The sequence below is a fragment of the Miniopterus natalensis genome, chromosome 9 (genome assembly GCF_054644295.1).
Source record: "Miniopterus natalensis isolate mMinNat1 chromosome 9, mMinNat1.hap1, whole genome shotgun sequence".
Lineage (NCBI taxonomy): Eukaryota > Metazoa > Chordata > Mammalia > Chiroptera > Miniopteridae > Miniopterus > Miniopterus natalensis.
This window is the reverse complement of record NC_142089.1, coordinates 41,012,352-41,034,611: the sequence shown is the minus strand read 5'-3', so window position 1 is coordinate 41,034,611 and position 22,260 is coordinate 41,012,352. Positions and strand designations below refer to the sequence as shown.

The following is a 22,260-nucleotide window of genomic DNA, read 5'->3' as shown; positions in this document are numbered from 1 at the left end:
AAGATTTCAAGGCGCTGATAAAGTCCCTTACAAAGAAAATTGGGTTGGAAAGTTCCTTCCTTTCCTTCAGAAACCTGAGAAACTTGATTTTTAAACACCTGATGTGAATGGCTTCTGGGCTACTGAGTAATTTATAGGTAACTTATGAAACTCTCCTAGGCTAACTGCATGTTCTCATCAAATGGTTAAAAAAGAACAAGAAAATTATTTATTTGGTATTATAAGCAAACAGGAAAACACAAAAGTAGTACCAACTGAGTTTCTACCCCTAGTCCCAAAGTCTGAGTTTCAGCTTTTTACTGTACTTCAGGGTGGATGTGCTAGCATTAGATGCCATGTCAGTGAAACTTTCTGGATGAGGAAATGGCCCTAATTTTTATTTATCTGGCTTGCTCTTATCAGGGAAGTAGTGGGGAAATAGAGAGGGGTCATCAAATGAACAAAGTACAGTATATTCACCACAGCAGTGCCAGTGTGAGACCAAAGGTCTGACAGAGAACCAGGGTCACATTTTTCTCAGTGTTTCTCTTCTAGTTTCTGTCATAAGGAAGTTAGCTAGCTCTATACTGGCCCTCCTGTAAGGCGAATGTATCAGAATGTAGGTGGGCAGAACTTATCTAATTTACCAGTTTCTTTCTAAAGAGGAGTAAAGGACTTATTTCTTTCTGCCTGGCAACTGTCTTACTTAGGAAGATCATTTTTATTAAATTAGAAGTCAAAATAATTCTCTATGTCTTACAATGATCTTTGGTCCACTGTATATTTTAAACAAGAACATTATCTGAACCTCAATCATAGTGGTGGGTATGCTTTTCACATTTTTCATGGAGATAAAAATAGAAATGTTTCTATTTTTATAGAAACCTCCTGTACCTTTTCCTATCCTTCAAGGTTATTATGCTATCAAAGAGAAAAATATTCAAAACGGTGCTTTTTTTATCTATTTCTTTTTGTCTGTATGTGTTATAAGCTCTCAAAGTATTTTAAAAATATCTGTGTATTTCTGATGTGAAATGGATGGAGTTTGAGTGTAAGAGTTAACAAGAACACTTATATTCAGGTATCCCAACCAGATAAGAAAATAGATGCTACTCAAAAAGAATAAATTTCTTAAAAGAAGTGGTCACTGTCGACAGTTTATTAAACTTACTTTTTAGTGATATCAATGGGAAGTCTTTCCAATTAATTTGTATTCTGTGTGTATTAGTATGTATGTATGTATGCTGATATCACGTATGTTTCATCTGGTATTTACAATTATTACTCTAACTTCTGCTTTGAAGTTTAATAGAAACCAAAACTGAGTACTCCAGGCTACAGAAAGAAACAGAAGTGTTTCTTTGGTTGCTTACCATTTTGATTACTATTACTTATAGAGCCATCTTCTTTCTCAGACTGGCTATTACTACTGTTCGAGGCAGTTGGGGGAGGAGATGGTGCTCGACTAGAGGCAGCACTTTCACTTTCATCTAGAAGCCGATCCATGTAATCCCTTAAAATTAAGTAAAATGATAAAGTAATTATTTTCTATTAAAAAAGCTGAAAATTAAAATTAAGCAAGGTTAAATTTAGAAGGCTTTATTAACAAACATATTCTAATTTTCACTTACATGCATTCCAGTGCCTCATCAATCACACCAGGATCTGAACATTTAAATGGAAAGCTGCTTTTGGTTACACATTTATAGGAAAAATGCATAAGAGCCTTTAAACTAGCTAATTTTAGAGATCTACAGGTAGAGTGGCCCAATTAAAACCAAAGGATCTGCAAGTGAAGAGATAGGGATGATGTCAACCAGAAGGAGTACAGAAGAATTTCTGAATAGGTTGGAATTTTAAAGCCCCTAAAGTCTATTTGATGACTATGGCGACACCTGAAGGACAAATTAGGTCCTAACAATGAATCACCTCCCTAAATCTTCCTGGACACCTTCTATATTATCTTTCTGCTAGCTCTGAACTATAAGTTCACTAAATTTCTGGGCTTATCTGCTGGCATTATTTGCCAGTGTATCATTAAACTCAAGTTTCCTTCTTCCCCAAGTCACTCCTGAACTTTATGGGATGGGAGGACAGATGTGTGACACTGGTTTGCGGTTAGCAGGCCTGGGCTAAATACTTGTCTCTCTGATGTATAGTGTCCTTATCTATCAAATGCACGTAATCATGCATGACCTATCTGCCATATAGAGTTGTTGTATAAGACATGTACAGGAAAGTGTTTTGTAAACTATAAAGTGCTATTAAGTCACAAGAATAAAGGTCAGCAAACTATGGCCTGTGAGCTGGCCACCTGTTTTTGTGAATATTATTTTATTGGAACACAACACCCATTCGTTTACACAGTGTCTATGACTGCTTTTGCACTACAGAGCTAAGTAGTTGCTAGAAAACTTAAGGCCTGCAAAGCCTAAAATATTCACTCTCTAGCTCTTTTACAGAAAAAGACTGCCAACACCGGCACTGGAATAACTCCCTGAAGGCAGGGAATTTGGTCTGTTTTGTTTACCACTGCACTTCTGATGCCTAAGTTGTGCCTGGCACAGAGTAGATTCTCAATAAAAACTTAAATACATATTTTAAAATTCCCTCAGAATAAGTATAATAGAAACATTAAGTCAAATGTTTTAGAATTTTGTAAGCAGGACAAAGAATGTGGGTAAGAAAACAGTGTAAGGACTCAGAGCTTTACTCAAAGTCTGTGTTAAAAGTCCATAAAAAGACAGTCAAGTATAGCGATAACCTCAAACTTCATGATCACACTGTTCCTTAGGTTATGGGATATAATAAATAAAGGGATGTGGTACCTGACCTCAAAAAGCTTCCAATAATCTGATGCATAAAACTAACACATATCAAAGAAACATATATGACAAGCGGATCAATTTAACACTCTAATTGTATTTTCCTCATCTATAAATGAAAGAAATTAAATTTGATGGTCTTTAAGACCTCTTCAGTTTTATGCCATTCATCTTAACTATAGAACTACTGTGTAACAAATTTGAAGCACACAGAAACAAACGAGTATGATGAATACCACAGGGAACTCAGAAACTAAGGCTAATAGGAACAGATGATGCATGATGAGGAACTGTTGGAAATAAATTTGGTATGGTGGGAATGGATAATGGAGGATGCTAAAAGCCAAGCAAAGGAAATAAGAGTTGACTAGATATCAAAGTTATTTTAAATTTCTGAATACATTAATGATATTGTGAAAGAATTATTATTGTTTCTTAATGATTAATGGCATCCAGATGGTTAAGGAAGAAGAAGAGTCAGGAAGACCACCCAGGAGGGTGGAGGAGCATTGAAATAACCAGAGTTATGCTAAGTTAATTTTTACTTTTTAAAAAAAGAAATTAATGGCCAGATAGGCTCAGTTGGTTAGAGCATCATCCTGATGTGCTAAGGTCGTGAGTTCGATCCCCGGTCAAGGCCACATACAAAAATTAACCAAAAAATGCGTGAATAAATGGAACAACAAATCTATGTTTCTCTCTCCCTTTCTCTCTCAAGTCATTAAATTAAAAAGACACACACACAAAACCCAAAAAGCAAACAGAAAAGCTTAGTAAAAACATGACTCATAAGAAAATGTAAACTCACGTTACACCAGGATGAAGATTGTATTTCTTTTTTCCAAATCGTGTTTGCTGAGCAAAGAAATCGTAACGTTCAGATTTTTTCCACATATAATAGAATGCTACACATTCACCAACTGACCTTGTTCGAACCTATAAGAAATAAACACTTGTTTTTAAGAATCACCCCTTCCTAAAAGGACTTATTTCATAAAAAATATCCAAAGTTAGAAAACAAATTTAGCTGGTCCTTAGGTAACATATACTACTATGTATAAAATACAACACTGCAGCAGCTGTGTTAAAAACTATTCTTTCTAAACACCCATTAAGAGAAATAATACATTGGCAACAGGTCTTCAGATATTCAATATTATGCTTTTAAACAGCTATCATCTTAATTTACTATAAAAATAAGTACTTCCCAATTGTAAATCTCTGTAAGTGGCATTTGAGTTACAATTAATGTTATAAACAGCTTGCAAACACTTTCCCAACAGTGATCCAGACTCAATTATTTTACTTTCTAGAAAGGCTGACAATAGTCTTCAGTGAGTCAAAACGATTATAATAATGCCAATGCTTTGTTTACTAAGGTACTCCAGTGATTTAGTGTAACTGAATGGGTTCACCTTACATAATGTTCACCTATGGGATTAGCAAATGATGTTGACAAAATTCTGTTTTGCCACTTGGCGTGGAGAGCTGGAAGGGTTGATGTATATAATAAAACACCAGGAGTTTAAAACGAAAAAAAGGTATCTGCACAAGTTGTTTGGGATGTAAGACAATATTAATTTTATAACTTCTATCTTGAAGTAGGTATCTTGTGGGATTGATTGCACCTAAGGTCAATTTTATGACATACACTTTTCTTTTTCGCCCTCTGCCTGTACGTCACAATTTTGACACAGGATTAAGGAGTATAGATACATTTTTTAAAATAATGCTAAGACTTGAAATTTTTCTATTAGTTATGTCTGATGTCATATACCAAAATGCAACAACATAACCAAGAGCAAAATTAAGAAAAATGAACTCACGGGATTTGTAAGAAACTATTTTACTTATGAAATATAAAGTACTGTTAAGTATGTGTTGAAATAAATCAAGTGGACACCATCCGATCACATCCAGAGGTATATAAGGAAAATGTGGTGACAAAATAGTTAGAGCTCAGACATAAGCCCAGATACTGTTAAGATCATCCTAGACAAGCCATCACATAAGACTTGGTTACTATCTTCAAGGAAATATGTAAAGCCAAGCTCTTCGTCAACTTATATTTGCTAAAAATGTACTATTTATAAGCCTGGAAATTACTTAATTTCCTACATTTAAACTCAGATTTCAATTTTGCCAGTCCCAATTTCCCATAGGAACAGCACATTTTCCTAGTCCATATAATTGTGTAGTTACTATTAAAAATCTTACCTGGTTACAGCTGCAAGAGAATTAAACCTAAAAATAAATCTGCAGCCCAGCCGGGCGTGGCTCAGCGGTTGAGCGTCGACCTAGGATTCAGGCGATCAGGGTTCGATTCCCCGTCAGGGCACATGCCCAGGTTTCGGGCTTGATCCCCAGTTGGGGGCGTGCAGGAGGCAGCCGATCAATGACTCTCATCATTGATGTTTCTATCTCTCTCTCTCCCTCTCCTTTCCTCTCTCTGAAATCAATAAAGATATATTTAAAAATAAAAAAATAAAAATAAAACTGCAAGTAATTATGAAGTTATTTTGGGTATACACTGACATTGTATGATTGCTATTACCAATACGAAATTATGATCATACTAAATAAAATAGTCAAATAATAAAATTACAATAATGTATAATAAAGCTGAGTTGTTGAGATGTTCTTCTGGAAAATTAAATCCTAATTAAAACCAAATTAAATACTAAGCATCTGACTGACTTTAGACCACTCAGGACTTAAGCAAATGTAAAAAATATTTTAAGTATAAATAATGTCATGTCAAAAATGTTATAAAGTGCCCTTGCTGGTTTGACTCAATGGTTAGAGCGTAGGCCCACAGACTGAAGGGTCGCAAGGTTCAACTCCCAGTCAAGGGAAAGTATCCTGGTTGCAGGCTCGATCCCTGGCCCTGGTCAGGGCAGGTGCCGGAGGCAACCAATCAATCACTTTGATGTTGCTCTCTCTCTCTCTTGCCCTTCTCCCTCCCTTCCACTTTCTAAAAATCAATGGAAAAATATTTTCAAGTGAGGATTAAAGAAAAATGAAGATGCTTTAAAGTTTCAAAATTATTTTGAAGACCTCCTAAAAAAAATCTGTCACAGGTTGTGAAAAATAGCTTTAATTAATTACATTGTACACACAAATCCCAACCAGAAGTTGATGAGCATACTTTCAAATGAGTCCAATATAAAGGCTTCTAATCATGCGCTAAAAACAATCACTTGACAAATATATGCCAGAAGTCCAGGCATGCTTATTATAATAATGCCCTAAATACCGATATATTAAAATTTCATTATAGAACTTTTAACATTAGAAAATAATAAAGATATAAGACGGACTGGGTAGTTAACTAAATTGCTTTTTGTAAAAGAGAGAACATGTATCACTACTTACTTTATTAGCCTGAATCAAATGAAAATCCTTTCCATAGGCCTTCAGTCCTTGTTCAAAATTTCTACACTCTTCTTCTGTCCAAACAGATAATTCCTCTGACAAAATGGGGGGAAAAACTGTTAAGCAATATTCCCCCAAATGTTGTATTTAGCAAAACTGCAAATAAAAATGAAACTTTCTGGTCACAATGAAGGAAATATTTTACCCCTAAGCTCTATCACTGATGGCTGCAAAGGATAAAGTGACAAGAACTCCTTATTAATAAAATTTTGGATGATAACCTCTCTCCAGCCTCAACCTGGGCCACTTTCTCCTTTATTCTTTATGATCCAACTATACTGGCCCCCTTTCAACTGTTTAAATTTGTTAGGTTCTTTCTTTAGACTCTGTGCGCGCTATTCCTTTTGCCTAGAATTATTTCCTGCCTCCAACATCACAAAAAAGATACCATTTTCTTCTAGAAGCTTTCCCTAATAGCCTTACTGTTTCCCACAAGTAGGTTAAGTCCCACTGTAATAAGTTCGAAATGCACCCTCTAGTTCCTTAAGAACTTGTAACTATTTTTCAGCTTCCCTACTCAGTCTCTAAGCACCATGAGGGCAGGGACTTTGTTTATTGTTATGTCCTTAGAACTTAGCAGATCTTCCAATTTTTGTTGAATGAACCTTTCATTTGTTATATGTAAACAATATTCTTAATGAAGCAGGGTGGTAGCTAGTTGAGAGTTAAAAAAACCTCAAACCCAGAATTTAGTTATGACTATTTATGAATGTTTGCCTCGGCTAGGTTACTTCAGCTCAGAGACCTCAGTCTTATCAATTTTAAAGTGAAGGTAACATCCTGTCATATTTCTTACTTAGCTCATAGTGCCATCACCAAGATCAAATAAGAAAATGTACTTTTACTTAAATAGACTTCTTGTCTCTTAAGAAGGGACAGCCTTAATCCTGTTTCCCATAATGCCCGTACAAGGGTGGGCAAAAGTAGGTTTATAGTTTTAAGTATATGAAACAGAAAGTTTATTCTATTGTAATATAATCATAACCTGCATGTCTTTTTCCATATGAACTGTAAATCTACTTTTGCCCACCCCTGTAAAATACTTGTTATACACAAGTTACTTAACAAGTTACTTGTTATTAAACAAATATTTACTGGAATTCAGAAAGATCAGTATTATTAAATGTAGTATATAGTACATGGACTGAAGAGCTTAAGTTTTAAATTTCTGCTACATCATGAAAACAAATAAAATTTAATATTATGCTTACCTCTAGCTGCTTTTACATTAAATCTTAATCTTCTCAATGCTTCTTCTGTGTCAAAACTGCATTTAACCAATTCATATAATGCCTACAAAAATAAAGGGCTTCAATGTGACCCAGACTATGAACAGTTGAAAGCTATAATTCTTTAAGACAGTAAAGGCTTTTCCAGAATCCAGTGTTTTCATCCTTTCTGGAGGACAAATAATTCTAGTGAATGCAACATATGGAACACTACAGAGAAAAAAACATAAACTCAATCCTGATAATTAACTGTGTCTAAATATTTAGAAAATAGGATAAATAACTAACTTGGTTGGCACAGTATCACAGGAATTTAGAAATAAAAAATTATTTTATAAAGATCACAAATTTCTTCTTTTTAGCCTTTTGGGGTTTCTATTCTAAAATAATTTAGAACAAATCAGAAAAGAAAAACACTGACTAAAAAAGGTAAAAGAAATAATGCTGTCATTAGGTTCGAGGTAGGCACTGGTCTATCGTGTGCATGAGAACATTATAATCAGATGTGTACAATATTCCCAACTTAATGAGATCCAGATTCTCAGGGACATCCAAAGAACTTTTCTCAAAAAAGCCTAATAAATATACACAGGCAAACTGAAATATCAAGATTTGTTTGTTTGAGCTGAAATCATAACCCATGAAGTGACTGTGTTAACAGTAGCTATCTTACATGCTGACTATAACTTCATATTCTGTTGATAACATTATAGGAATTTTGGTGAGTGACAACACTGAATGTGACAGCATTTACATTTTAAAATGTATATGATTAATTTATATTGGGGAAATTACAACATTTCTTATTCATGTACCTGTTCATTGTCTTTTATGTGCGATCCTTCAGGAATTGCTTCTACACCTTTCTCATCACCTGTTCTTCTAGATGCATCCTTAAGAAATACAATCACTTTATCTTCCGGTAGGTACTCAGGGTCCCACAGAAGCTGATCATCGTTTTCATATACTAAATTAGTAAAACATAATTATTTTTCAAAATGCCCAAAATTGAGTTTGTGTTAAAACATATCATTGAACAAATAACTCATACTTAGAACCAAAATGACAAAAACTGAAAGGTAAACTGTGGTCCTACTACTTACTACTTGCCTGACTTCAATCTTGGGCAATCTTCACAGCCTCCGTCAATAAGCAATCTAACCAGAGAAGACCACTTTATGCCCTTTCACGTTCTGTCTTAAGATTATTTACCAGCTCTCTTGGTTTGAACAGCACCACCACTTACTACCTGTATGACCTTAGGCAATTATTTCCCTTCTCTCTGACTCACCTGTGAAATAGGTTTAGCAACCCTATCACATAGGGTTATAAGGACTTAAAATAATTTAAAACAATTCTGGCACATTTTAAGATTCAATATTATGTTTAATATTTTTTAAAAGGGTTGTCTAAAAAACTGCTCACTCAAACATTAGCACTGCTTTATTTCTTGGTGGTAGGATTTGGGGCAATTTTTTCTTCTTTATATTTTTCTATGATGCTTGAAAATGTATTATAATGAATATAAGTAATTTTCATAAAAACAAGTCACTATTTTTTTAAAAGCATTTGATTCATCATTAGAATTTCCATTATAATAAGATTAAAGCCTAAAATCTTAACAAAATTTAAAAAGTGAAAGGAGAGGAGGAGAACCTAAGAGAGCCCTGTGAAATTCTAAATGACAGGAAGAAAAAAAACATTAGACAAGATAAAATATCAAAACTGTTGGCACCACAGCAGCTAGGAGAAGAAAATGTTTCAAGGAGTGGTAAGACTGGTTAAATGCTGTTAAGTGGCCAGGTTGAACACTGAAAAAGGGTACGCTGGATTTACTAACAAGGAGGGAGATGTTTTAAGAACATTCTGTGTGGAGATAGAAACTGAAGCCATACTGGGGAAGACTGGAGAGTAAATGAAAGGTTAAGAAAAAAGTAGCAAACTCTTGGAAAGTTGAGTTGTGAGGAAGACTAGGGCAGTAGCTAAAGAGGAAGTAGAGTGGAAGAAAGTTTTTGGTTTTGTTTGTTGATTTTTAGAGATAGATGAGACATTATCATTTAAATACCAATAGGAAAAAGCCAGCTGGACAAAGGACAAAGGATAACTGACAGTGTTCAAGTTCCTTTTGCAATAAAAAAGAAATTAACAGTTAATTAAACATTTCCTATGTACCAGGCAATATGTTAAGTGTTTTCATGTATACTGCCTGCCCTACCCACCACACACATACAGTTCAAATAATCTACCCTTCTGTTTCCCAAGATTTATATTCTTTAAAATACAGCTCAACAGATAATCTCTAGAAACTTTTCCTTTGTAAATCTCATTCCTTTTTAAATCTGCTGGTATAATTCCAGTGAAACTCTAAATTGTAAATACAATAAAACTCCCATGATAGAGTGAATCTGAATATATTGCTATTGATTTCTATTCCCTGCTCAGTCTCTGTTCACTGAAGGGAGCAGACTGCAGTTCTGTTCTTGGAGTGATGGTTAGGGGGTGGACAAGGCCTTATTACAAGGAAACCCTGACTCAGGAGGAGGAAGATAAGGGTGGGTGTCCCTGAGTCCCCAGTATTCTCCCAGATAGATACCCCCATATAAAGTCTATGAAACCAACACAAACTACCTGGGAGGTAAGTCTGGAATCACTCTGGAAGTCCCAGGTAGCCAAGGATATATAGATCACCTTATTTAAATTGAGTACACAAGCATCACCAGATGGAGCCAAATGACAAGCCAGACCCCTAGAGCTGTGACTAGATAATGTAGCCCTGAGAATATAACACTTGGTTTTATGCGATTACAATATACTAAAAAAATGACCATGCTGTGAGAACAATTAGCATTTTCACAGAGAATAAACCATGTTGCCTTTCCAGAAATAGACCAAATTATTTTCCAGTGAAGTTGACACTCTAAATAAAATGACTTTCAACTATGATCTAAATAAACCAGGAAACACAACTGCTAAAGGACTAAATGCCAAGAGATGAGAAATCCAGAAGAACTCCACACTAAGATACTGAGGAGAAATAACACTTATAAATACGTGACAGGAAAACCCTCTTTACTAGTAACACAAAGAAAAACATACTTTGTTATAATTAAAGTGACAGGAACATGCTAGATTTTAAAAGATCACAATCACTGAAATGTAACAACATCTGAAACTATTTCATTCCAAATGAATTCCCAAGCCTAAATACTGAAAATTTAAAAAGCAATCACAAATATATTTACCTTATATTACCTGAACACATAATTTACATGATTGTAAATATGTGAAAGAGTTCAGAAGGCAATAGCTCATTTATTATATTATCAAAGGTTAGCTGGGAAAGGGCTTTTTATGGCATTTTAAATCAAACTAAGCTTTTCTCAGATAAGCCAAATGAGTTACGAAAGAACTTAACAAAGTTTATTGTATCTGTGTAACTAATGTAGAAAGCTGAGAAACCACAACCAAACCATAAGCAACCTGAGAGATTAATTCCCAATGAATAAATGTGCATTTATTAACCTCCAGTGTTTTTTTTGGTGTTATTCCATTTTTAATGCCTAAGTAAAAATTCTAATTACTATATTATGAGGATGAGAATGGTGATCCATAATCAGCATTATGTTGTAATAATGAGGCTTACAATAGCAATTTCCGATCTTAAAAGGTCATACTATGATTAATGATATAAATTTTAAGTCGTTTGAGTTTTTCCAGTTACACAACTTCACTTTCATGAAAGGCCTAGGTTAGTAGCTGTTTTTGCTAATCAAAAGATATCTGAAAACAATTTCGCTTGATTGAAAAAAGGCAAAAAGTGACAATGGCGTCCAGCATTTGTTCTGCTGTGAGCCTTTACAGAGCCAGCGTGCCTGAGTGGCGCCCCCAGGCTTCTGCCCTGGATACTACATTCATCATTTCAGCATCAAGCTGCCATAGTATTGATCTATATTTATTTTGTGCATCCCTTGGCAAGATGTGTCCTACGGTAACAGAGAAGCCTCATATCATTGTTGTTTTTACTATATGATAATGTTCTTTTAGGTTTTATGTGTTATTTGGTATGATTTGGTAGGTTATTTTTTGCACCTGGGAATGCTCAAAAAATTTTAAGCGTACCATAAATTAATGGTACAGTAGCTACCCCTTATAAGCGTTTTTGTTCTCTGTGGTTTCAGTCACCCACAGTCAACTGTGGTCTGAAGAGCTCTGCGTAATTTACCTCCCTTCATCCCATCACACAGGCACTGTATCCTCTCACATTATCACACGGGTGAGTACAGTATGGTACGATATTTTCAGACCCTAGTCACAAAACTTTTATTAGTATATTGCTGTAATTGTTCTACTTTATTAGTATTGCTGCTAATCTCCTACTGTGCCTAATTTATAAATTAAACTTTATCATAAGTACATATATGTATTAAGTAAAAGTATATATAGGATTTGGTACAACTGCTTTTGCTGCGGGGGTAGTGCTAGAATGTAGTGCCCTCGAGTAAGGGGAGAAGGCTAATGTAACTGCTTCTCGGCTTTGTGCCATTTTGGCTTACAAAAGGTTTCATAGGAACGCTCTACTTTGGGATAGTGAGAGAAACCTGCAAAGTTAAATAAAATGCCTGTTTCGACAGTATTATTAACTAAGAGAAATGCACATGTTCAGTTTTCAGTAACTTAAGAATCGATGTCAAGTGCTCATTAGAAACAATTTACATGGTCCTTTGCTATTCACTGCTTTGTAATTCCTAATAATCATTTACTTACTCTAAAACTTATGACACGCAAGCATGAAAATTGGGCTGGGAATAGCCTGAATCTTGACTTTCTTTTTTCCTAAGTAGCCCATCTAAATTCTCAATTAAATTAGTCCAGGGTTTTCAACCTTGGCACTACTGACACTTTGGCCAGATAATTCTTAGTGGTGGGAGTAATGGGAGGTTTGATTGTAGAATGTTTACCAGCACTCAAATTATTTAGTCTGACCACAAAGTTGCACTGTCTACTCAGTTTAGTCCATAAATAAAACATACATAACTTTGAAAAATCATGTTTTTCATCATCTTGGAGAATTAAACCCTTCCTATACGCTCTGAGTGGGGCTGACACCACCCCCGGGAGCCCCAAGAGCAGATAAAGGAGCCAGGGCAAACTAAATTACTCACTCATCTCTCTGGTCACCATAATTATTTCTGGCTGGTATATGACCCAAGCTGAGTCAACAGAGGCTCTCTTTAGACTCTTGCTGGAGTAAAGGGGGATGGGGAAGTTCTTATTTTTGCTGGTTCTCCAGCTACAAGGACAGTGTAAAGTATAAGCCAGGAGTTTCCAGTAGCCATCTCAGCGTGTCTGACAATAAAAAAGAGAGAAGGAGGGAAGGGACACCTGATAGAGGAACCTCTGAATCTAGTTATATTTAAAGAAAGAACTTTCCAGTAAAGCAATCAGGTAAATTCTTTTTAGTTGAAGCTAAACTGAACTGGGTTTTAATCACTTGCAAGCAAAAGAGCACAAACTGATGCTTTCTGAAAAATCTAAATAAAACCTAAATATAATGGATAAAATTAATCATCTATTGAATATTAATGCCATTTATCGAGCACTTACTATTTGCCAGACACTATGCTGCTAAGTGCTACACATAAAAATGTCCTATATAAATCCTCACAACAGGCTCTGTAAATAAATGCTCTAATGTTGCTATTTTATAGATGAGGGGCAAAAAATTAAGAAATATGTACAAAGTCAAATACCTAGATACTGACCCAAGTTTACTGACTCTGTATCAGTAGTGTTAACAGCATTCTGCACCCACCTAATAACCAGCCACCAAATGTTTACTAAGTGCTTATGTGACAAGGATCACTCTAGGTATTAAGGATACAAAGATGAATAAATGATTATAACATACTGTGTTGAGAATAAATGATAATTTACAAAAATTTAAGACAATGTTAACGTGTAGTTTAAGTTTTGTGACTAGAATAGGTATAGGTTCAAAGGAACATGCTTTGAATTGACTGTAACAAATAAATCTTATTTATATAATTGTTTGAATTAGGAGTGATAACTGATGAGGAATATATAATCTGCATAGAGCCTAGTAAAAAAGAAATCAGATGTCACAGAGAAAAAATTTGTCACTGTCTGTCCAAATACTCAGTAACAGGGTTTCCTTGTATCAATGAAAAAATCCTAATCCACCTGTCAAATAATTCCCACAGTGAAGATATCAGGATATCTTAGTTTTATGGAACTTTTATCAAAATCGCTCAAACCAAATGTTTTCCCTTTTGAATGTGTGCTCACCAAACCAACGAAAAATATCCTATACTTGTTTTTCTAAGAAAAGATCGCACTAACCAAGCACAGTCCCTTTCACAGCTTTATTTCTAACAATGTGGTTTACGTAAGTTTTGCATCTGTTTGGTTTGTATGCATGGGGTACCTTAAGTGAAAACAAATTCTGGGTATCACAACAAAAGTTTCAATTCCTGTAGCTACAAAGCAGAGGACAGGTCCTATACCACAGTGACCCCCTCCAAGGCAGTTATCACCTTGCTAAATCTACTCCGATCCTCACACAATATAATAGGCTTTAATTCTCAAAGTGAGAAAGCTTCATGAATTACTGCTTTGTCTGAAAAAAAAAAAAAGGCAAAAAAAAATTCCTTTCTAAAATTGTTAAAACTAAAAATACTAAACCAAAATTGAAAAATTGAAAATTAGAGATTATGATCACTTATTTACTGTGATATATGACAAAAAAATTTTAAAATAAAAAAGACAGAACACACTGAGATAATTAAACTATCTTTAGCCATAACATTAACTTGCCACATATAAAACTGAGTTTTCCTTCCCATTGACAAAATACAAAATTTCAAAGACAAGCACTATCTTTCATAGTCAATTTTAAATTAATTTGTAATAGAGCTTAATAAAGAAATTTAATAACATGGAACAAATGTCTAACTTTCAGTTCTTTAGTTGGAGAGAAAAAACTCAATGAACATATACTAACCATTATATAACACAGGTAAAGCATAACGTTGAAAATTCAATTTCAAAAATTCAATATAAAAGCTAATGAATCATTTATTTTTACATACGATTACAATGTATTAACAAAACATATGCACAACTTTTCTATGTAACTAGGTCACTCCATATTCATATTTTTAATGTTCCTATGTGTTGTAGGAATTAACTTGAAAGTGAGTGGAAAGCAGTTACTGGTGTGTTAAAACATTTTTACTGTCACTAGAATTTACCAGTCTGTGGTGTTCCCTTAATTACCTCTGATCTGCTGCTTGCCCTGAAAGCAGGTGAACACTGAGAATATAAAGTAAATTTCTGGAGGGGATGCTAAAAAGAAAACAAACAACGAAAGACATCTACAACTCCAAAAGGATCTGCATATGTAAGCTGAAATGTGGAGAAAACTGAAATAAAAGAAATGAAGAAAGATTTCTAGCACTGAGTGATGTCACATTGCACATGAACTCATTGAAAACACACATACACCCACAACATTCTTTCTAGAACTCACCTAAAGTGAGTAACCTGAAAGACTTCAAGTATATGTTGTTTCCCAAATTATTTTAAATACACAAATATCAAAGTAATACATTTTAATAAGTAATGTTAAGTTTCAGAAGTAAATTTGCTTTCTACAGCAATTAAGTTTTTTTTAGACCTGTCCAACAGTTTCCACTGACATAACTTTTAAAATCTAAATTATACAGGCTATGAAAGGGTATATTCAGAGTATTTAAAATATGAAGAAAAAAGAAATAAAAAGTTGGGATGTTTTAAGTCACTTAATACCAAAATAAGAATTCACTTTTTTCACTAGACTTGTGTGAACAAAAGTAAAAAAACAGTAAACATATTTCTTCTTACAGAAATAATGCAGGCCCTCTTTCAAAATTCAACGGGGTAACATAAACTGTCATGTTCTTATCCCATTATAAAACAACCATTCATCACTTCAAAAACATAAATTCAGCTATTAACTTTACTAATAACCCACCTTTTTCATTTTCTTTGTATCTACAAATGCCAACTGGAATCTCTGCTTGAAACATGGAGCCCACCATAATCTCCTATTTTAAAAATAACACAAAGCATTAGTAAGGGCCCTGACCAGGTAGGTCAATTGGTTTGGAGCATCGTCCTGATGCACCAGAGTTTCGGGTTCGATCCTGGTCAGGGCACATACAAGAATCAACCAATGAATGCATCAATAAGTGGAATAACAAATCAATATTCTCTCAAATCAATCAATAAAAAAAATTTAAAAATACATTAGGAAGACCTAGTAACAGATATCCATTTTCTAGCATTACCATCTTCTTGGGCAAACTGTTCCTGGTTCCTGTGTCATACAATAAAGATGCAACAATTAACTACCTCAGAGAAGTATTGTGAGGATGAATGAGTTAATAATAGATAGGAGCTTGGATATGATTGGATGAAAATATTAGTAATAATAATGGGGTGAAATGCAATACAGACAATGGATACAAACTTTACTTCAAAATATAGATAAAAAAGTGAATTCTTACTATTCAATTAGTAAGATCATTCCAACACTAAAAAACAGGAAGTCAAATTCAGATATTTTCATAGTATCTACACTCTAAACTATGGTCCCTGGGAAACTGATAGACATGCAAATACTCAGGTTCTATACCAGACCTACTGAACCAGAAACTCAGGGGATAGGACTTAGCAATTAGTGTTTTAACAAGATATCCAGGTGATTCTGACACACATTTAAGTCTGAGAACCAGAGCTTTTTAAGATAAAGAAAGCAATAAAAAGGGTTTGCATAAAGCTCAGCAGAGACCAAATATATGAAACTCCAAACCAAATGGATAAGCAGGTAAGTGCCTTTCATTAAAGCAATATAAAATAAAAACCTCCCAAAACATAATTAAATCTTACTTTAGGAAATCTAGTAATCATATTTATATAGTCAAATCACAAATTAGGGGAAACTGGCTGTTCAAAAAGACACTGGAAATCACCACAGATGAGATTTTACAACACACAGGATCCAAGATTACAGACTCTCTTTTGTCTGGTGGCTAAATGTTAAGAATAAATTTACTGCATTTTAAAAATGAAGACTAAAGGAGGAAAGATACAAAAATCTTGGTCTAGTAAGTTTAAATAACTATTAGGATTTAAAAAGTTCCTCCCTCTCTACAGCTACTGTCACCTCACTGATGTTAGAAATTATTATTCTCATATTTTATGTGAGGAGATGAAACTCAAAAATATTTATTTCCTCAAGAACACGCTATTAGTAAGTTCTAGGGCTATAACTTGAACACAGATTTGATTTCAAAGCTGTTTCTTCTACCTGTTTCTATAAAAATTCAATTTTATCTTACAAGCCTTAGATCTCTGAATCTAGACAATTTTTTATTGCAACAAAATCATACTAAAATAAAACAATCTGGATTTACCATAGCCTGCTTTCTTATATACTATTCCTGAGGAAGCACTTAATACTCCTCAGCAAAGACTTCACGTCCCCCCTGTTCTCCCTCCTGAGCTTTTTGTCCCTTCATTAAAATAAAATAACATCTAATTAAATACTGTACTGAACACTCCAGATACAAAAATGGTTAATTTATGTTGGAGAAAAGCTATATAAACTTGAATGTGTGGCGGAAAATAACAGTTTAAGATGACTCAAGGTTTCTAGATTTTATCATTTTAATTTCTACATGATATAAAAACCAGAAAAAAACTGGATCAAAAACCATTTCCCCAAATAGGTCACACAAATAGTTACTTCTGTGAACCTTGTTCTGTCTTCAGACCCATCACTCATTCACCACTCACTCGAATTAATTAACAGATACTGTACTGGGCTAACTTTCCCTTACCATTCTATCTCAAACAGATGTCCCTCTCTTCTAAACACCTTTTTGGAAACCTGTAATAGATCAATTCTGGCTGTAGCCCAAAATCCTGGGTAGCCCAGTCCAAATTCATCTGAATACTTTATTCTTCTTAATTAAAAACTCTAAATATAATGTTCCCTTATTTTAATCAGCAAGGGGGTCAGCTCATTTTTAAGTTTGCCCCAAGCATCCCAGACCAGACAACTTTAAACAAAACAAGAAACCATAGGGAAAGCTCTAAAGTATTAACTAAATAATCAAACAATCATGACTTATCTGCAGAAATTCCACTTAATTTGATGTTCTGGGCTAGTCTGTGTTCAAAGAAATGATTGTTTATGCACAAAATTTAAAAATCAAATGTAGGAAAAACAACAAGAAAACACTCAACAGAGTTTTTAAGGGAAAAACCAGGTGATCTAAGAAGTATAGCATCATTTCTTCTATATAAGTGATTTGCTCTAAACAACTTTACATGACATTTTGATACATATTCATAAGTCAACAGTTCTGCAACAGCTTAAAATTAATTCAATTTAATTGTATGATTAAACAATGTTATACAATTCTGTAATTTTTCAAAATTTTATTTTTGTTTAAAATCTTACAGATGTCCCTTTTCAATTCTGTAATTTAAAACTTACATATTATCTTTAGATTCATTTTAGAAATCGACTTATTTAATTATGCAGTTTTAGAGAAGCTCAAATCCATCTCTTTACACATTATATTTGGAGCTGTAAATATCAACAATATAAGATAGAAAATTTTATAATCTAAATTTTTAAACAGAATTTACTTAACAAATACCAGAAGGCCTCCACAATTGTTTTTCCAATTATATACATTAAAAAAAAAAAAAATCACGTGATACTTTCTATAGTGCAACAAAGTCTAATTCAGCACTAGTTCAGAAATTTGAATTTCTAATCTTGGTTTGAGTGTCAGTTTGTTCAACAAAGGACAATTCTTTTTATACCATTATTTTATTTCATAAAAAGATAAACACCTGAATGTACTAGGGGAAATCTGAACATCTACCCAACATTTACATGTCACAAAAGGGCTTACCTCAACATTATCAACATATATGTAGCTAGTAAAAAAGTAATTTCGCTTGGCTTTTTAAATATTAATTTATCTAAGTTTTTGGAAAATATGGCTCTACCTACCTTTTTCCAGTCTTCTGATGGAATATAATCTTCATCTTCTTCAGATTCTTCTTCTATTTCGCTATCTAGAATAAGTAAGACAATACTACTATAAAATGATTGCTTATCCTGTCCACATTGTATATTTGTATTTTATTCTTACATTTATCATCAAAATATTTAAATAAGCCCAAAGGTATTTCCAGAGTTAGGCCAAGATATTTCTAATCAAATAATACCCTATCGGTTAAAAAAAAAAAGCCCATAAACGTTCTAGGTCAATCCTTATCTTAGACAACTGTATTCTCATGAAATGATATTCTACAACAACTTCAGGGAACAGAATTTATAATCAAAATAGTATGTTTCTAAACCTAATTCTTCTATCAACAGCCTGGTGACAGAATAAGCTCTATGATCTCAATTTCTTCCCTATAAAATGAGAATTTGGACAAAACAGTCATTTCCAAACAGTGCTTGAAACACTGAGAACTTTTAGCATCATTTTGGGGGGGAAACACGTGAAGGGAGGAGCCCTCCATTCTCCCCAACCTCTGTTTTATTCAGAGCAGGAAATCAGCTGCTGTGTGTTTACATTTTGGAGTAAGAATGTATTTATAGAAAGGGGTGGGAAATCTGAAAACTATTAGATTCTCAGCATCTTAACTAAAAAATGGCATACAAATTTCAACAGAGTAACATTACATATAGAAATTAATCTTCTGCCTGGCCGGGTATGGCTCAGCGGTTGAGCATCAACCTAGGATCCAGGAGATTGGGGTTCGATTCCCGGTCAGGGCACATGCCTGGGTTGTGGGCTAGGCAGCCGATCAATGACTCTCTCATCACTGATGTTTCTATCTCTCTCTCTCTCCCCCTTCCTTTCCTCTCTCTGAAATCAATAAAGATATGTTAAAAAAAAAAAAAAAAAAGATATTAATCTTCTTATGGAGAAACTAAGCTAGGCAGTATATGTACAGCTTCCATGCACACATCACAACTGAAATACCAGATTAAATACTATTTCAAGAGGCAGTTACTTAGCACCCCACTTTGTCAATGGATCTGCTCTCTAAGTGATTAATACTACATTTCCCCAAACTTAAAATTAACACAATTATTGCCCTGGCTGGTGTGGCTAAGTGGTTAGAGCGTTGTCTTGCAAACAGAAGGGTCTCAAGGTTCGATTCCCCATCAAGGGCATGTACCTGGGTTCCAGGTTCAATCCCCACCCCTGGTTGGGGTGTGGGCAGGAGGCAATAGACTGACCTCTCTCTCTTCTTCCACTCTCTCTAAAAATCAATGGAAAAAATATCCTCGGGTGAGGAACAACAACAAAATCAACACAATTATTTCAGTAACTAATCTCTTCTTGCACTGATGCACTTTTCAACTGGCCCATATCTTGAATCAAAACTCAGTAAAATTATTATTAGCAGTACTACATTCACTTCTAAACTAAATGTGTAACAGAAATACAAAGCAGTAGACATGGTTAATCAGTTAATACATTACTACATTTCATGAGAAGTTATTGTTCTTTAAGTGTTCTTTCTTTTAAAGTACAGAAATTTAGACCAAAAATTTAAACAAACGACAGTAATGGTTGATTCCTTATCAAAGAGCTGACTTCTAGAGTAAAGATTACTGTTTAGAATGAAACACTGTGGAGCAGATGGAGCATACAAATAATCAAGATAGATACATTAAATGCTGATCTGACTACTGGTCATTTCTGACTAGATCATAATTGTAGAAAAATTAGGAGAATTCTTTCTATGTATAACATATTCTTATCTCAAGAGTCAACCACTTCTTTAGACCTAGGAGGCACTGATTAGAGAAAGCAAGGCTTATGAATATATCTCAAAAAAGTAAGGGCAAAGAAAGTAGAAAATGAAAACTGAGGAAAAGACTAGGAGAAATAAAGATGACCATGAAACAAGCTAAATTTAAGAAAGGGTCAGGACAGAAAAAAAGGAAGACACTCAAAACAAGTAGTATAGTGACATAATTACTGTAGTATATTCATGAACAGGGCCCAGCATTACAAAACTAATAACCTAGAACAAAACCCCATTACTGCTGAGTGAGATTTCAGAGTAAGTTCAAACACAGCAGTAAAAACAATACTAGAATTTTAGGCCCTATATTAGGTAGTAAAAATTATACCCCAACTATAGCAACCAGTGACACTTACTTGTATCAAAATATTTACATCGACGTGGGCGGATTATTTCCTGCGCATCTTGAGAAGCAACAGATTGTGATGGATCATCATTGGAAGACTGAGTTTCATCCTCTTGACCTGATGAATCCTTTATATTCTCTTCCTGTGGAATCATAAATTAAATTCCTTTAAGATGTAACCCCTCCTCACCCCAAAAAACCTGCTGGGAGATAAAAGGTCACCATATTCCAAATACAACAGAAGACTAAAATACACTGACTGTAGCATAGTGTCCTGGGTCAAATCCTGGAACAGGAGAAAGGACATTAATGGAAAACTGATAAATCTGAATTGTCTATAGTTTAATTAAATAGTATGGTACCAGTGTTGATTTCTTAGTTTTGATCAATATACCATAGTTACGTAAGATGTCAACATAAAGGAAAGTTTTGGGTGAAGAGTACATAGGAAGTCTCTGTACAACATCAGAACCTCTTCTGTAAATCTAAAATTATTTCAAAACAAATAATAAAAATGAACAGAACTGCAAATTAGCCTTTATTACTTAAAAACATAGTGTTTTTTAGAAGTTGGTACAAATTTATTTAGAATATGCATTGAAAAGAAATCTGAATAACACAGATGAAATTATTACCCCTTAGGAATGGATAACAGGGGACTTCTAATTTTTATAGTGTATTTCTATATCTTAAATTTTAATATTTAAATGTATTACTTCTAAAATCAGAAAGAAGACAGATTATAAAAATAAGTAGTCAAAATGACTGTATTCAAAAATTAAAACTGACAATAAAGACTACAATCTTAAAAATTTGCGTATAAGCTTACTTTATTTTCTCCACTACAGCCACTATTATCATCATTATCAGCATCTTCATCATCTTCACCTTCTTCTTCCTCTTCCTCCTCTTCCTCATCTTCTTCAGGTAGTCGGCTAGTACTATCATAACCATAAAGGCTAAGAAGTTCATGAATTGGCATGTCGCCTTCCTAAATAGACCAAAATAAAAAGTTAATTTCTGAACAAGTAATATTTCATATTCACAAATTTGTATTCATTCCATACAGAAGAATGTTCTTAAATCTGTATCAGTAATTCTCAAATCACAAAAAGTGAAACTGAAAATAATTCTGAAAGCTAAGAAAATTCTAGTCTTTTAAGAATTTTTTAAGAGACTGACCAATTAAAATTGTTCACAACAAAATATTTAAGTATAACAAACAGGGACATTGATTTACAACTATTTTTGTGTGCAATCAATTCAGTTAATGTACACCATCAGTTAATACCATGTATGGATGCTCACACTTAGGAGCCATATATGGAAGTGGGAAAATAGAATAATTAGAAAATAAACAGACTGTAAACTAATATATCCAGAAAGGGAGATGAAGTTCACAGCCCACCCAGCCAAATACATTAAAAGAAAACAGCAATGATATAGTACAGGAATGATACTGAACTGCATTAGCCATATATTCTTTTCTAGGGTAATCTATAATTACATATAAAACCATCTCATGCAATCC

General features: G+C 34.0%; 1 protein-coding gene across 5 annotated transcripts in view; it reads right to left on the bottom strand.

Moving 5' to 3' along the window:
• Positions 1–22,260, bottom strand: part of MIER1 (MIER1 transcriptional regulator) — a 51,895-nt gene that overhangs the window by 3,882 nt on the left and 25,753 nt on the right. For all 5 annotated transcript variants that reach the window (XM_016208214.2, XM_016208168.2, XM_087820506.1 and 2 more), the window contains 9 exons: positions 21,559–21,720; positions 20,740–20,872; positions 18,561–18,625; positions 15,501–15,573; positions 8,284–8,435; positions 7,451–7,532; positions 6,180–6,274; positions 3,613–3,740; positions 1,353–1,492 (listed from right to left, as the gene is read on the bottom strand). In XM_016208214.2, the coding sequence (XP_016063700.1) occupies positions 1,353–1,492; positions 3,613–3,740; positions 6,180–6,274; positions 7,451–7,532; positions 8,284–8,435; positions 15,501–15,573; positions 18,561–18,625; positions 20,740–20,872; positions 21,559–21,720 (1,030 nt within the window). The remainder of the gene's footprint in view (positions 1–1,352; positions 1,493–3,612; positions 3,741–6,179; positions 6,275–7,450; positions 7,533–8,283; positions 8,436–15,500; positions 15,574–18,560; positions 18,626–20,739; positions 20,873–21,558; positions 21,721–22,260) is intronic.